Source organism: Oncorhynchus tshawytscha, linkage group LG33 (genome assembly GCF_018296145.1).
Source record: "Oncorhynchus tshawytscha isolate Ot180627B linkage group LG33, Otsh_v2.0, whole genome shotgun sequence".
NCBI lineage: Eukaryota > Metazoa > Chordata > Actinopteri > Salmoniformes > Salmonidae > Oncorhynchus > Oncorhynchus tshawytscha.
Window position 1 is genome coordinate 38,230,588 of NC_056461.1, and position 18,210 is coordinate 38,248,797.

Here is an 18,210-nt window from a genome sequence, read left to right on the forward strand (position 1 = left end):
ACAAGGGTTTTGCCAGGGGTCAAATACTAATTTCCCTCATTAAAATGCAAATCAATTTATAACATTTTTGACATGCGTTTTTCTGGATTTTTGTTGTTATTCTGTTCAAATAAACCTACCATTCAAATTATAGACGGATCATTTCTTTGTCAGTGGGCAAACGTACAAAATCAGCAGGGGATCAAATACTTTTTTCCCTCACTATAGCGATCTACATTGAACAAAAATATAAACGCAACATGCAAACAATTTCAGCGATTTTACTGAGTTACAGTTCATATAAGGAAATCAGTCAATTAAAATAAATGCTTTAGGCCCTAATCTATGGCTTTCGTATGACTGTGAGTACAGATATGCATTTGTTGGTCACAGATACCTTTAAAGGAAATGTAGGGTCGTGGATCAGAAAACCAGTCAGTATCTGGTGTGACCACTATTTCCCTGGTGCAGCGAGACACATCTCCTTCACATCACTCTGTTGATTGTGAAATGTTGTCCCACTTTTTAATGGCTGTGCAAAGTTGGTGGATATTGCCGGGAACTGGAGCACGCTGTCGTACATGTCGATCCAGAGCATCCCAAACAGGCTCGATAGGTGACATGTCTCGTGAGTACGGATTCTGACAGCTGGTGCAGAGAAATATAAACGCAACATGTAAAGTGTTGATCCCATGTTTTGTTACACAACACAATGCCACCGATGTCTCAAGTTTTGAGGGAGTTTGCAATTGGCATGCAGACTGCGGGAATGCCCCCCAGCGCTGTTGCCAGAGAATTTAAAGTTAATTTCTCTATCATAAGCCACCTTCAATGTTGTTTTAGAGAACTTGACAGTACCTCCAACCGGCCTCACAACCGCACAACACTCTGTATGGCGTTGTGTGGGCGAGCGGTTTGGTGATGTCAATGTTGTGAACAGTGCCCCATGGTGACGCTGGGGTTATGTTATAGGCAGGCATAAGCTATGGACAATGAACACAATCGATGGCAATTTGAATGCACAAAAATACAGTGACGGTGCAGCGGTCTGAGGCACTGCATCTCCAGGGTTCTATCCCAGGCTTTGTTGCAGCCGGTGGCACACAATTTGCCCAGCCTTGTCCAGGTTAGGAGAGGGTTATATCCTTCCTGTTTGGCCCTGTCTGGGGGTAACATCGGATGGAGCCACAGTGTCTCCTGACCCCTCCTGTCTCAGCCTCCAGTATTTATGCTGCAGTAGTTTGTGTCGGGGGGCTAGGATCAGTTTGTTATATCTGGTGTACTTCTCCTGTCTTATCCAGTGTCCTGTGTGAATTTAAGTATGCTCTCTCTAATTCTCTCTTTCTCTCTTTCGGAGGACCTGAGCCCTAGGACCAAGCCTCAGGACTAACTGGCATGATGACTCCTTGCTGTCCCCAGTCCACCTGGTCGTGCTGCTGCTCCAGTTTTAACTGTTCTGCCTGTGATTATTATTATTTGACCATGCTAGTCATTTATGAACATTTGAACATCTTGGCCATGTTCTGTTATAATCTCCACCCGGCACAGCCAGAAGAGGACTGGCCACCCCTAATAGCCTGGTTCTAGGTTTCTCTAGGTTTTCTAGGGAGGTTGCTGTTTGGGGTTTTAGGCTGGGTTTCTGTACAGCACTTTGAGATATCAGCTGATGTACGAAGGGCTATATAAATAAATTTGATTTGATTTGGCCGGCCGGGATGTCCTTGTCCCATCTCTCTCTAGTGACTCCATGTGACAGGCCCGGCACATGCACGCTGACTTCGGTCGCCAACTGTACGGTGTTTCCACACAGTAATGTATTTATTTAAATTGACTGATTTCCTCATATGAACTGTAACTCAGTAAAATCTGTGAAATTGCTGCATGTTGGGTTTATATTTTTGTTCAGTATATGGACATTGGACATGGACATTACATGTCCTGCTTCAAAGTGCAGGACAGAAATAGGCTCTCAGGCTAGATTAATTACCGACCTCGTACCCCTGCACATTGGCTCTGTACCGGTACTCCTTGTATGTAGTCTGGCTATTGTTATTATTATTATTTTTTACTCATTGTAGGGAAAGTGCTCTTGAGTAAGCATTTTACGGTAAAGTCTACAGCTGTTGGTTAAGGACTTGTAAGTCAGCATTTTACGGTAAAGTCTACAGCTGTTGGTTAAGGACTTGTAAGTCAGCATTTTACGGTAAAGTCTACAGCTGTTGTTTTCAGTGCATGTGACATAAAATCAGATTTGATCCTGACCTGAACCAAAGTCACAACGGATCTAATTTGATAGGCTTAGGCCTGTGTGTTTGTGGGTTGAAGTTTTTCCTAATTGTAGGCTGCCACCTTTAGTGGTCTTTTACTCTTTAAATATTTTATTGTTTTTTAAGCACTACCTCACTGCTTTAGCGCATGGCCAGACTCACGTGTTCTCATGGGAATTATTTAAGCGATCCGATGCTTAAGAGCGTGTGAACGAGGCTAAATGGGCATAAAACACCTAGCTGGTCGATGTGAAAGGTTATCTTTATTATACAACAATAGGCAATTTAATACTGTTAATGGTTTGCCAAATGGGGGAATTTGGTGAGATAACGTTCAGAGAATCCATTTAGGCAGTTTGGTAAAAATATTACTTTTCTAAATATGTTTCCCAATGATTAATGTAGAGCAAGTGTGAAAATCGCAGCAAAATGTTTAAATGCCCGTTTCTCCTAAATGGTATTATACTTGTATCAATTTTAAAAGCAGCATTACCTTCCCATGTTTCTCCAATTACAAGGTATGATAAACCATTTAGAAGTCTGTACTTTTATCCATAAAATAAAATAAATAAAAATCTAATTTTGGGACATAAACCCGAAAAGAGATGGTGAGTCACATGGAAGACAGGTAAATTACCAATCAAGGCGCTAAAATAGAGAACTTGCTTTAACAGATTGAATAAGCAAACGACCGTGGGATTGACAATTGCACGTGTTTAACGCCAGCCAAAAATAGAACCCAGTGGGTAAAAGCAGGTGAGCTGGTTCTACTCTTTTTGGCAATATTCTGGTGTTTTGTGGTAAACTTAGAGGGTCAAGCGTAACACACCAACCCTGTTACCTATACATAGATAGACAGGCTAGAAATGCTTTTTGTGATGCATTTGAATTGATGGTTTATTTTAAGATTAAATCGCTACTTTATTTGGCACTTAATAAGTGACTGTTGTGGGGGTTGTAGAGCAAAATCACCGACATGTACATGAGTCATCTTTTAATATGTTCTATGCCAAACCGTTCGGACATTAGACATTTTCGTGGGAAGACACATTTTCTGGATGTATCATGTTCTGACAAACACCACTTTAGCTCTGCCACCATTGCGTTGAATTTAGACTCCGCCAATGCAAGAAAACATATACCTTTAGCTTTATATGGGGAATTTTAATTATGTTAATTTGATTTCCGTAGGGCCGCGAAAATTGACTCGAGGGTTAAGGGGGCGGATTTGAATTTCCTGATTTGGCCTAGCTTTCAGTCTTGGTCATTAAACCTCTAGTGACTCCCCATCCTGCATGAGGGAGGGTAATCATCGACTGACACTAATTAGCATAACGCAACGGACATAAATATTCCTAGAAAAGGAAGTGAAATATATTGAGACACAGCTTAGCCTTTTGTTAATCACCCTGTCATCTCAGATTTTCAAAATATGCTTTACAGCCAAAACTAGACAAGCATTTGTGTAAGTTTATCGATAGCCTAGCATAGCATTTTGTCCAGCTAGCAGAAGGTAACTTGGTCACGAAAATCAGAAAAGCAATCAAATTAAATCGTTTACCTTTGATGAGCTTCGGATGTTTTCACTCACGAGACTCCCAGTTAGATAGCCAATGTTCCCTTTTTCCCAAAAATATTATTTTTGTAGGCGAAATAGCTCCGTTTGTTCTTCACGTTTGGCTGAGAAATCGCCCAGAAATTGCAGTCACGAAACGCCGAAAAATATTCCAAATAGCTCCATAATATCAACAGAAACATGGCAAACGTTGTTTATAATCAATCCTCAAGGTGTTTTGCAAATATCTATTTGATAATATATCAACAGGGACTGGTGGCTTCTTAGTAGGATAGAGAGAAACAATGGCCGCATTTGTCCTTTACGCACCAAACACTCTGAGAGCTTCAGCTGACAACTGACTCAATGTTGACGTTCAGGCTCATTTTTCTAAATAAAAGCCTGAAACTATGTATTGTGACACTAGACACATTAGGGAAGCCATAGAAAAAGGAATCTGGTTGATATCTCATTCACTGCTCAATAGGGACGCAGAGCCTTCTAAATAAGAGTCCCTTCCTGTTTGGATTTTTTCAGTTCTGTTATACTCACAGACAATATTTTTACAGTTTTGGAGTGTTTTCTATCCCAAGCTGTCAATTATATGCATATTCTAGCATCTTGTCCTGACAAAATATCCCGTTTACTACGGGAACATTATTTTTCCAAAAATGAAAATACTGCCCCCTAGTTACAAAAGGTTAAGAAATTAAGCGGCCATGACTGAAACTAGACAAGAGTTGTCTTGGAGGTGGTTTGTACGTGGCAAACGTTTGTACATTCACTCTGCCAAAACCATACACCGTTACAGCCACTCACCCATCTAGATAACTGAGAAACAGTCTAACCAGGTCTCGAAGTCGCCAAGGCCAACTTCTTTCTACAATTTGCTTCAGCCGGCTAGTGTGCGAACAGGGCAAAGTTGGTTTGACATTGGATAGCTTATCTCTGGGGCTAGTTACGGGATTGTCAATAAATTACACAATGTAAATGTGACTATTTTTTGGTTGTCTCATTAAATGCTTTCAATATTTATATGAATTTCTACAATTTGTAGTTTGTAAGGAGTTAAGTCAATTTGAAATATGGAGCTATTGACATTTAAAAGATATTATATTAAGTATATTGTGTAATTTACTGATGGCCCCCTAACCAGCCCTGTAGAGATATCGAATGTCAAACCAAATTGACCATTACTTGAGCGCTGTGGGCATGTGGGCAGGTTTGAAATAAACCCAAACAGAGGAACACTGTTAAAGGTACCCTAATTTCCGTGACGTACATTTTTTTTCTTATCTCACAAATCTTCATTTTGGACGAGACTTTATGACCCAAATTATCCTATTTACACTTTGTAGTAAATTTTAACACTATAATAAATGTTTCTGACTCATATGTCACAGGCCGTTTTCAAAACGAGAAGTTGTTTTTTAGGGGCAGTCGCTCTTTAACCTCATGAGATGGGAAAACATGTTTTTTTATGAAGCTGAACAAGTGCTCTTTATGACAAATGTTAAAATTAAAATGATGTGAAATCAAGTTATATATCCAGTACAAGTCAAAAGTTTGGACAAAATCTCATTCAAGGTTTTTTTGTTTTTATATACAATGTTCTACATTGTATAATCGTGAAGACATCAAAACTATGAAATAACACATATGGAATCATGTAGTAACCAAAAAAGTGTTACAACAAATCAAAATATTTTACATTTCAGATTCTTCAAAGTAGCCACCTTTTACCTTGATGACAGCTTTGCACACACTTGGTATTCTTTCAACCAGCTTCATGAGGTAGTCAACTGGAATGCATTTCAATTAACAGGTGTGCCTTGTTAAGTTCATTTCTGGAATTTCTTTCCTTCTTAATGCGTTTTAGCCAATCAGTTGTGTTGTGACAAGGTATGGGTTGGGGGTATACAGAAGATAGCCCTATTTGGTAAAAGTCCATATTATGGAAAGAACAGCTCAAATAAGCAAAGGGAAATGACAGTCCATTATTTTAAGACATGAAGGTCAGTCAATCCGCAAAATTTAAACTTTGAAAGTTTCTTCAAGTGCAGTCAGAAAAACCATAAAGCGCTTTGATGAAACTGGCTCTCATGAGGACCGCCACAGGAAAGGAAGCCCCAGATTTACCTCTCCTGCACAGGATAAGTTCATTATAGTTACCAGCCTCAGAAATTGCAGCCCAAATAAATTCAGACATCTCAGCATCAACTGTTCAAGAGGAGACTGTGTGAATCATGCCTTCATGGTAAAATTGCTACAAAGAATCCATTACCAAGGGACACCAATAAGAAGACTTGCTTGGGTCAAGAAACACAAGCAATGGACATTAGACTGGTGGAAATCTGTCCTTTGGTCTGATAAGTCAACATTTTAGATTTTTAGTTCCAACCTCTGTGTCTTTGTGAGATGCAGAGTAGGTCAACGGATGATCTCTGCATGTGTGGTCCCCACTGTGAAGCATGGAGGAGGAGGTGTGGGGGTGCTTTGCTGGTGACACTGTCAGGGATTTATTTAGAATTCAAGGCATGCTTAACCAGCATGGCTCCCACATCATTCTGCAGCGCTACGCCATCCCATCTGGTTTGATCTTAGTCCCACTATCATTTTTTTTTCAACAGGAAAATGACCCAACACACATCCAGGCTGTGTAAGGGCTATTTGACCAAGAAGAAGAGTGACCGAGTGCTGCATCAGAGGACCTGGCCTGTACAATCACCCGACCTCAACCCAATTGAGGTGGTTTGGGATGAGTTGGACCGCAGGATGATGTAAAAGCAACCAAGTGCTCAGCATATGTGGGAACTCCTTCAAGACTGTTGGAAAAGCATTCCAGGTGAAGCTGGTTGAGAGAATGCCAAGAGAGTGAAAAGCTGTCATCAAGGCAAAGGGTGGCTACTTTGAAGAATCTAAAATATTTGGATTTGTTTAACACTTTTTTTGTGGTTACTACATGACTCCTTAAGTTCATTATTCTACAATGTAGAAAATTGTAAAAATAAAGAAAAACCCTTGAATGAGTAGGTTTGTCCAAACATTTTACTGGTACTGTATATATATTTTTTTAACCAAGTAACACTTCTCAAAAGGCACCGAATTGGTGAACGACCTCTCTCTTTTTTACTCTCCCTCCCATGTCTTGCCTCTTATCTCTCTTACACACTTGCTCCTCATCCCTTCTGAAAAGGTGCCTTTGTAGCTTGGCGTTGTTATATGACAGGGCAGTATAAACAGATAGGTATCGTACGTCATGTCTGTAATCTGTCTCTGATTGTGTAAGGACATCAAAGGTCCATTTCTCTGAATCCCTGACATGTTGACGTGTCCGTATCCAGGCTACCATCACCGTAGCAATAGAAGTTGAAGGGAAAAAAAGGTGAGGGTGCAGCCTCCTCTGACATCACTCGATGACATCACACAAGATATGTTGGTCCTATTCTGGTTACTCAAAGTTCAGGAAAAACGAGTTGGTAGACATTCTCTGTGTTTTGTTCCCTCCCCTTCTCTCACTGTCATACCCTCTTCTCACTGCCAGTCATTGTTTTTGTCCCAGTGAGATTGTGAGCTCCTCTCTTCAATTCTTTCTCTCGAACTCTCCTGTTGTCGGTTTGGTGTTTGGTGGTTGTGACCCCTCTATTATGCCATGGGAGACCCTGTGCCTTTCTCCATCCTGAACGAGAGACTGAGACCACAGTTTACTGCCATGGAACAACTCTGCTACTCCCTGCACACCCTGGAAGATGGACACCAGCTGCCTGGCATTGTCAGTGGCAGTTCAACCACACGGTCTACAATACTGAGAGATGAAATACAAACACAGGATGATTCAAGCTCGACCACGACCGAACCAGAGGATGACCCAGAGAAGGAGGATGTGGTCACAGAAAGGTTGACTTCGCTGACCGAAGAGGGGGACAACTGTCATGATCTGTTGACCATGACCAGTACCTGCTTGATGCAATCTTTGACCGCAGAAGATGCTGGTCCTGATGGTTCTGGTGAGCTGACCGTGGTCAAGGAGAGTTTGGCCATAGAGAATGGCGATCCAGGTGTTTTGACCATGGTCAGTGAGGGAGATGGTTCTGATGAGGTCAGTGAGGATAAGAGCCCTTTCAGACGGAGCTACGTAGACCGAATCTTACCGGACCTCATCAGGAGTGGAAAACAGCTCGGCAGACGCAGAACATTAGGACCAGTGTCCGACACGGTGAGAGAGTGAGGGCCGGACAAAAATAAAATGTTTGTGCTGTGCGGCCAAGAAATTATATTGAATATAATTTGACGCAGTACTTATGGTTTTCAAAGATCTTGGACCAGAACAGATCTTTCACCTCATTCAGTACAAATGTGTCATACTCTGCTATAGAATGTTATCAGCTCATAGAAACAGGTTTGATTTGTGGCTGAAGGGAATATTGTTGTCGCTCGTTGGGCTCTTATCAGTTAGGGACCTGGTGTATCTGTGTGCGTGTGTAATATGAGCTGTCGCATGCGTATCCAGTACAACAGGATTTGTCTCTGCTGTGTCTCATCTTCCAGGAATCTGGATTAGCACCGTTTACCACTGTGCCTGAGTTTTTCATGACACAATTTATTCTTAGCTGAAGGTTGTGTATGTGTGCGCATGGTTAAAGGTAGTGCCTCGGGTGGTGTGTGTGTGTTTTGCATGTAACACTGTTGGTGTGTGTCTAGTTGAAGGGAAGAGGAAATTCAGCAACACCTGTAGGAATTTGTTAAACATGCTTCTTTACAAACGTGCTTGTGTGTAGTTGAAGGAAGTGCGTCGGGAGGTGGCGCTGTCAGTGAGACGCAGTCTGAGGCTGAAGGCTCAGGTGGACAAACTACAGGAGAACAGAGACGAACCGGGATGGATCCAACACAGGGAGAAGGTAACACACACACTTCAAATACAGTCAAGCATAACCATAAATTTGACAGGTAATTTCAAAGGTCATGCAATTGTTGAAACATACAGAAACAAGATCAGTGTGATGTATAAAGGCTGAATAACAAGAATCACATGACAACAGGGCTTGAATGGAGGCTCTGGAAGTAGGCTAACGGGAGTGAATCCTTTCTGTTTCTGTGAAGCACATCACCTTTAGAAGTCTGTGTTTATGTTGAACTCTTTCCCCTCCCTCCCTCCATCCATCCTTCTCTCACCCCCTCCCTCAGGAAATAAAGCTCTGCCTCGGGTTCTGCTGTGGTACAAGTGGTTGCACAGCCTTTCCTCTATATGGAGGCTGTGCTCACTGATCCTATACTTTTTCAATGTTTTTCTAAGGTTTTGATCAGTAACCGTGGTCAAATAGTTTTCCATGGTGTACTGTCAATTTAGAGCCAGATAGCACAGGATTTTGCTTTGTGCTTGTTTTTCCCAATAGGTAATGTAGTTTTTGTTTTGACTGTGTCATTTGGTTTAGTCTGATTGATTGGATGTTCTGGTCCTGAGGCTTCAGTGTATTAGTAGAACCGATTTGTGAACTCAGCCCCAGGACCAGCTGGATGAGGCAAATATTTTCTGGCATTGCAGGCCTTGGTAAATTATTTGAAGGGGTCACTATATTTTAGATGTTTCCAAAACTTCATTGCTCTTTTTTGAGTTATTATTAGTGGATATTGGCCTAATTCTGCCCTGCGTGCATTGTTGTACTTTTCCTCTGGACATGTACTGTAGGTGTTTGCCCCATTGAGTGAAATCTTGTTTTGCAAGTGGACTCCACACCTCGCTGCCATAAAGTACAATTGATTCAATGATACATTCAATTAGTTTTAGCCAAACTAGACGAGGTATTTCTATTTGGATTAGTTTTTTAGTGTTTTCTCTCTCAATTCATTCACTGACTCATTTAGGTGTCCAGTTGAGCTTATTTTGAAACCTAAGTAATTGTTGTGTGTGCAGTACTCGGTATATTTTGTACCAATCGAGATCTTCTCTGGAAAATCATTGTTTTAGTGTTTTATGGATTTACTGCCAAGGCCCAGGTCTGGCAGTACTGCTCTAGTTGATGTGCTGTGGGTTTCAGCAGGCACAGGTCATCAACGAAGAGCAGGTATTTAACCTCTGTATTGTGGAGACCAACAACGGGGCTGAGGATTTTTCTAGAATAGTGGCCAAGAGCGCAGGGCTGAGATTGCAACCCTGGCAAAGGCCCCTGGTTAAATCATTTCTTGACAATTCTGATGCTCCATTTATTGCCAAGGATTTAATTGTCATGTCATGAGATGTTTTTGGTAGATATCCAATTTGACTTTTAGTCAAGACATTGTGCTTATTAAGGAAGTATAGAACTCTTACATTTATAATACTACAGAAAACTTTCCCCATGTTACTGTTCAAACAAATACCTCTAATTGTTAGGGTCAAATTTGTCTCCATTCTTAAAGATTGGGGTTATGAGTTCTTGGTTCCTGACGTCAGGGAAGTAACCTACACTCAGGTTCAAATTAAACAGTTTTAAACTAAAGCTTTGGCTGTCTTCTTCTCAGGCTTCTATGTCTTCTTCCTGGACCTCAATGTCCACCTCTTGAACATCAGACTGAGGCCTCATCTTCATGGTCACTTTCCAACCTTGTTGAGGATGGCTCGTTGTCAGGCTCAAAAAGAAAAACAATTGCCTGGATGGCCACCAATTTTTCAACCCTTGTATTGGTCAGCCTGTTGCATGTTTTGCTGTGTGTGTTCCCAAACAAGGACCAGTTGCGCTCTGAGGCGGCTGATGTTGGTGGGATTTGGAAGATGGAGGCAACAGGGGAAAGAGCCTCAGATCCACAAAGTCCCTTCCACCAGGTGGCTGATGAGATGTTGGCACGACTGCCATATTGCATCTCCATCCCAAAGCCCTTGCTTGGGAATGTACTTCACCAGACTGCCAAAAATCTTGCTCTTATCCAGACCAAGGTGGTGAGACACAGTAGTGTCCATAGGCTTTGTTGATCTCTGCTCCAGACAGGATGCTCTTGCAAGCATACTTGGGGTACGCTGTGGCGTGTATGGGCTTCAGGCAGAAGTCTTCACGCTCTTTGATGTATTTCAGAATTGCAGTTTCTTCTGCTTGGAGCAACAGTGGGCAGGGAAGTATGGATTTCTTCTCTTACATCTGCAAGCAGAGTCTGAACATCAGACGAGATGGCATTGTCTCCCTCAACCCGTGCAATGGCTACTGCTTTAGGTTTCAGGAGTTTCAGGCTGCTTACCACCCTCCCCCAAAATACATCATCCAGGAGGAGCCTCTTGATGGGGCTGTCCATATCTGCAGACTGATATGGCCATTTCTTCGAGAGATTCCTACAGGAGACTGTCAAACATGATGACAACACAACCCCAATGGGTGTTGCTGGACAGCTTCAATGTGGTGCTCTTAATCTTCTCACTTTGCTTAGTGAGATAGATTGCTGCTATAACTTGATGACCCTTCACATACCTAACCATTTCCTTGGCTCTCTTTCCTTGGCTCTCCCATCAAGAGGATCCTCCTGGATGATCCATTGTTTTCGGTGCCATGGTGTCCTTGAGGAGCAGATTCAATGCATGAGCAGCACAGCCAATGGGTGTGATGTGAGGGTAGGACTCCTCCACTTTAGACCAAACAGTCTTCGTGTTCGGAGCATTGTCTCACCAGTGCAAATACCTTCTGTGGTCCAAGGTAATTGATGATGGCCTTCAGCTCATCTGCAATGTAGAGACCGGTGTGTCTGTTGTCTCTTGTTTGTGGTGTCTGATTCATCATTTTCACCTCGAATGGATGTAGAGGGAATTTTGTCAGAGGTTGCTTGTTGTGAGCGCTGAGGGAACTTTATGCACATGGCCAGATGATTCTGCATCTTTGTTGCATTCTTCACATATGATTTGGCACAGTGTTTGCAAATGTACACAGCTTTAACTTCTACATTAGCTGCAGTCTCCACACATCAGATGGTGCCTGTGGCATTTCCCTGTAACGATTAGAAAAAAAAGAGTAAAAAAACAACAAATACAATTCCATGTACAGATGAATAGTTAAGCAGTTAGATTACACAACTTATTTGTAAGATAAATGAAACATGTATGGAAACAGGTGAATTAACACTCAGTTAGCAGGCTCAAGCAAGTGAAAACCCACATGGTAGCAAAAACTAACTAACAGAAATTAAGTTGGAAATTATTTAAACACACTTTGCTGTAGGCTACTATTCACTAATTAACAAAAAATAATGTATGTCATAAAATATTCACCCCATCCAGGATTGTAATCAACTTACCAGAAAGAATGTAGTCTTTGGCTCTGACAGTGTAGTAGTGTGGGCTCTGTAGCATCTCATTAGTGTGCAAGATCTTGAGTATCAGCTGTACATGTGATGGAAGAATGCACTGTGCATGCAGAGGGTTGCAATTCCATTGGATTGAGGATAGTTTAACCAAAATATGCCACAAGACTTAGAATTGCCTTGTGTATCCCACAAAAAAAGATTCACTGTTATAAGCTAACTTTTTTTTTGGTGAATTTAAGAAAAATTCCCCAAATTCCAGGGATTAACTTCCTAGTAAACTAACTGACAAATTTGGATTTAGCTAGCTAGCACGATTAAGATTTAAAAAAAATCTAACTCACTCTGTCAATCTTGTCCTCGATCTTCAGTTGTATAATTTGATTACTTATATTTTGTAGCACATTTTCATTGTGATCTTAACAAACAAGAAGTTATAAAAGTCAGGAGCTATTCTTCTGCATGAATGCCTTGACTGTTTCTCTCTCTAGGTTACAGAGGAGGTTCAGTCCGTTCTGAGGTTGTTGCTTCCTCTGACAGAAGCAGAGTCCAGCACAGTAGAACCATCTGTTCAGGAGAACAGTCTGGATACAGCGCTGGTCCTGCTGCAGAACGTCGCACGCAAACTAGCTCTCAGCCACACAGCACAGGTGAACCTAAACTAGCTTTCAGCCACACAGCACAGGTGAACCTAAACTAGCTCTCAGCCACACAGCACAAGTTAGGCCAGGGTCCTCAAGGATGCATTTAGTTCTTCAGTTTTTAGTGAATGTGACCCAGGCTTGCACTCACACCTCTTAGGTGAGCTTAGATCCCACCCCCACAGGCAAACCCATAGAATACAAAGATTAGTAAATCTGTGCCTATCCAACAGTAGCTCAGAGGCTAACAGTTCATGTCAGGTGAGTTTAGACACCGCCCCTCAGGTGAGCCCAGACTGGTTCAGTTCAGGTATGTGACCTGAAGGGTTCAGTTAGCTCAACCTTGTTTCAATGGAATTTTAATTACTCTGTGGCATTTAAATAGCTCCCAGGCATAATGCATCACCACATGACTCCCAGGCGTAATGCATCACCACATGACACCCAGGCGTAATGCATCACCACGTGACTCCCAGGCGTAATGCATCACCAAGTGACTCCCAGGCGTAATGCATCACCACGTGACTCCCAGGCGTAATGCATCACCACATGACTCCCAGGCGTAATGCATCACCACATGACTCCCAGGCGTAATGCATCACCACATGACACCCAGGCGTAATGCATCACCACATGACTCCCAGGCGTAATGCATCACCACATGACTCCCAGGCGTAATGCATCACCACATGACTCCCATGCGTAATGCATCACCACATGACTCCCAGGCGTAATGCATCACCATGACTCCCAGGTGTAATGCATCACCATGACTCCCAGGCGTAATGCATCAACACATGACTCCCAGGCGTAATGCATCACCATGACTCCCAGGCGTAATGCATCACCATGACTCCCAGGCGTAATGCATCACCACATACACGGAAGGTCAGAATACATCAGCAAAGATTTTATTCCAACTAGCAGAAGAACTGATGTCATCAATCGTAAGAAACACCCTTTTATGTCAATGTATTCCATAACTGTGTGAATATAAATAAAACAAACCTGCCTTTTTTCTCCCAACCACTCTCTCTTGATTTGTTTTCCCCAGGATTCCCAGTTCTGGGTTAAAAAAGGGAATGGTATGGATGACAGTGCTGTTCTACAACAGGCACTACGGGACAGAGACGATGCCATGGACAAGTGCGTGTACACACACACACACACACACACACACACAGCAAAGATAAGTGTCAATGCCTCCTCTAAGAGGGAACTGCATTGTTCCTGTAGAAAAATTACACATTGATGTTTTGTTTAGTTTTTTTTTCCCTTCCTGTTGAACAGGAAGAAGGCCATGGAGGCAGAGCTTCTCCGCAGTAAGACAGAGATGATGTTACTGAACAACCAGCTGTTGGAGGCTGTGCAGAAACGACTGGAGCTCTCACTGGAACTAGAGGCCTGGAAGGTACTAAAAGATGGTTGGAGGAGAGAAAGAGAGAGCGAGTCAGAAAAATGGATATATGTCTGAGACATACAGTAGCAACATATGGGCTCAGCTGGGGTTAGGTTACGGTGGAAAACAAGCTCTCACTAATGAGGGACAATGGCAAATTACCCATGGGTTAACACACACGGTATAATGCATCCAGCCGGTACATGTCACATGTCCTAGCATGATAAGGGAGTAATAGAGCCTGGGGCCATCTGGTGGTGAGGGACCAACTTCCTCTAATGGTGCAATATGTCAAGACATACACTAAAGTGACCAAAAGTATGTGGACACCTGCTCGTCGAACATCTCATTCCAAAATCATGGGCATTAATATAGAGATGGTCCCCCCTTTACTGGTATGACGGCCTCGAGTCTTCGGATCATTGCAGCAGGGACTTGCTCTGTGCAGGCCAGTCAAGTTCTTCGACACCAATCTCGACAAAGCATATCTGTTTGGACCTCACTTTGTGCACAATCATTGTGATGCTGAAACAGGAAATGTCCTTCCCCAAACTGTTGCCACAATGTTGGAATCATAGAATCGTCTAGAATGTCCTTGTATGCTGTAGCATTAAGATTTCCCTTCACTGGAACTAAGGGACCTAGCCCGAACCATGAAAAATAGCCCCAGACCATTATTCCTCCTCCACCAAACTTTAGTTGGCACTATACATTTGGGCAGGTAACGTTCTCCTGGCATCTGCCAAACCCAGATTCGTCTGTCGAATTGCCAGTTGGTGAAGTGTGATTCATCGCTCTAGAGTCCAATGGCGGCTAGCTTGACATCACTCCAACCGACACTTGGCATTGCGCATGGTGATCTTAGGCTTGTGTGTGGCTGCTTGGCCATAGAAATCCATTTATGGCCTCCCGAGTGGCTCAGTGTTGGGGCGTCACAACAGCCTGGGGTTCGATCCCAGGCCGTGACCGGGAGTCCCATAGGGCGTCACACAATTGGCCCAGCATCATCTGGGTTAGGGGAGAGTTTGGCAGGGGGGGCTTTACTTGACTCATCGCACTCTAGTGACTCCTTGCCGGGCGTCTGCAGGCTGACTTCTGTCGTAATTTGAAAGGTGTTTCACACATTGGTGCAGCTGGCTTCCGGGTTAAGTGAGCGTGTGTTAAGAAGCGCGGTTTGGCGGGTAATGTTTCGGAGAACGCATGACTCGACATTTGCCTCTGCCAAGCCCGTTGGGGAGTTGCAGTGATGAGACAAGTTCGTAATCACGAAATTGGAGAGAAATAAACAAAGAAACCGATTTCATGACGCTCCTGAAGAACAGTTCTTGTGCTGACGTTGCTTCCATAGGCAGTTTGGAACTTGGTAGTGAGTGTTGCAACTGAGGACAGACAATTTTTACGCACTTCAGCAGTCCCGTTCTGTCAGCTTGTGTGGCCGATCTGTTGTTGTTCATAGAAGTTTCCACTTCACAATAACAGCACTTAGTTGACCGGGGCAGCTCTAGCAGGGCAGAAATTTTATGAACTGAAAGGTGGCATCCTATGACAGTGCCACGTTGAAAGTCACTGAGCATTAGTGAGTTCACACACATTTTTTTTTTTACCATTACATCACTGGTCAGAATGTGTACCAAGTTTGGTGTCTAAGGCCTCGATCACACCGATAGCGTCATTGTATTTTCGTACACCGGAAGTGCATTCATTTCCAATGGTACGTTGTATCGAATGTATGTGTAGACGGTTTGACAGAACTGGTAGCAAAGTGTGAATGTTGAACTTTTGTTGCACACATATCTTGATGACGTTGTAGGTATTATCAAAGGTAAAAGATAAACATAAATACAACTGCCATAATGAGAAATGATCAATCAATAGTCTGTTTTTTTACCATTAGTCAATAAATATGTCAAATGTATTTCCATGTGTCAGGACGACATCCAGAGGATCCTGCAGCAGCAGCTCCAGAGCCAGCAGGAAGCAGAACAAGCCCAGAGGAAACCCTCCCGTCTGGGGCTGCTGAGGAGAACTAAAGAACCCCCACACCAGAGGCCAGCCTCCACCCCTGCCCCCTCTCCAGCCCTACAACGCACCCCTGTTACCTGGAGGGACAGGCTGAAGAGGGGGAAGACGGGTCGTCATGGTGACCAGGATGCAGCGCAGGCGTCACCGGTGTCGCGGTCGTCGAGTAGCAGCAGCAGACTGGAGGGGTTTCATACCATAGACTTATAATACAACATGAGAGGGACAAATCATTGCTACTTTATACATTTTTCAAACTGTTGATTCCTACTGAGAGAGATACATGGATTACACACATTCACAATGAGAATAATTCTCTACTTGAGGAAAACATTCATAGTACATTTGGGTTGTAAGAGTCTCTCCAACTGTAATCATTAATTTAACTATAACGCGTGTCTGATTAAAGTAATTGAAACGTCCTTCCAAATGCTGAGCCTGCTATTTATTCTAGTCGAGGATACAAGTACACAGCTAAAAATTTGGGATAAAACAGCCAAAATGTCCCAAGGATATCACAATTTACCAAGTGCAGACTAACTGGTATGAGACAGGAAGACAAGACATTTGTTTTTTTCCCCTTCAATTTTAATATACATCAGTAATACATCATTAAATATATTTCTCAATTATTCACCCAATGTATCTCACATCTACATAACATTTTTTGACATTGAATGAACGTTACTGTGGCAAAGTTAAAATGCATAGGCCTATCGACAACTGAACGAGAGGATGAAAAGGCATGCTCATAGTAAAATAGACTAAATTACAGTTTGTCAATTTCAACATGAACATAAATAAATTAAACATTTCACCTCATACCTGGGTTAAATTGGTTCAATTAGTATTGGTTTTATTTCAAATACTTTAGGTGTGCGCTTGATTGAGCTTGTACAGTGTTAATGGAATAGTCCCAAAAGTGCAAACCCCATCAACCCAGGTTCAATATCTGTAAATCTTTCCCCTAGACACATTCTTGACCCACAGAAAGCCAATATGAACCCTGGGGTCTGAGTATGATTGGTAGGGGATTGCCTAGCTACTCAATTACAACTATTTGAGTTAAAACAAGGGTAAGCTAGTTCAACACGAACCATTCTGATATCTTTAGTTATTCAAACCTGGCATCCAATGGAGTACACTTTTTGTTTAACTTTCAACTGATCAAAATACTTTCAACTACAAAAATTATAAACACACTAGGACCCTTTTGGGGCTATGAGTTACTGTGATAAAATATAACTGGCAACACGGAGACCAGTCTCAGAGCTGCTGGATAACTGCGGAAAACTTGTTACAAATTTTACAGAGATGAAAAAGAGATGAAAACAAAAAAAAGCCTCAGAGGCACAAACACACAGACAGACTGAGCTGCAGTATCACTGATTGTACTTTTCCCCAGACACACAAGCACCAAAACATTTCACTGAAGAACAAACCCGACCACAGTAGAGGAAATCTGATAAGATTAAGGACAATATGAGTTAGATTTTTGCAGCATATCTGACATACCCATGAACACTAAAACATGGCAGGCCAATTCTGATCTTTTGCCCAATAATTTGCGAAACATCTGATTGGTCAAACGACATATCAGAATTGGGCTGCCTGTGTAAATGCAGCCTTTGTCTACAGAGTCAAAGTGATTCATATACTTGAATAAATGACCATTGAAACAGACACTAGTAGATTATCACAGAGTACACAGTTAATTTTTTACAAAATGCCCACTCACAACACAGAAGAGTAGAGAATATTACCCAGAGTGTAGTGTAGAGCATTGGGTTTTCCAACTCCAGTCCGAGAGAGTGAAGGCTTTTGTTCTAACCCTGCACTAAACACACCAGTTTCATGTAATCAACTATTCATGGTCTTCTGTCTGGAACATGATTAGTTGAATAAGGTGTTAGTGTTGGGAGTCGGGACCCACCGTCCTAGGATCTCCAGAGTGTGTTAGTGTAGGGCTGGAACAAAACCCTGCAGGTCCAGTAGATTCCCCAGGACCAGAGTAGGACCCCCTCCGCTGTAGAGTCTAACCTGGGAGATACAGGAGATAATACAGTACCTGGAAAGATATAGCTTTATTAGCGC

At 42.5% G+C, this 18,210-nt stretch overlaps 2 protein-coding genes across 2 annotated transcripts in view; one reads left to right on the forward strand and one right to left on the reverse strand.

Annotated features, from left to right (window-relative positions):
• The window catches only part of LOC112231423, a gene marked incomplete in the record, with an annotated part of 690,592 nt that overhangs the window by 13,611 nt on the left and 658,771 nt on the right, over nt 1-18,210 (reverse strand).
• bicdl2l (bicaudal-D-related protein 2-like) lies at nt 6,951-16,538 on the forward strand. Its single transcript, XM_024398174.2, has 6 exons — nt 6,951-8,017; nt 8,580-8,699; nt 12,549-12,707; nt 13,753-13,844; nt 13,989-14,109; nt 16,027-16,538. The coding sequence occupies exons 1-6, from the start codon at nt 7,454-7,456 to the stop codon at nt 16,324-16,326; spliced, it is 1,356 nt and encodes a 451-aa protein (XP_024253942.1). The 5' UTR covers nt 6,951-7,453; the 3' UTR covers nt 16,327-16,538.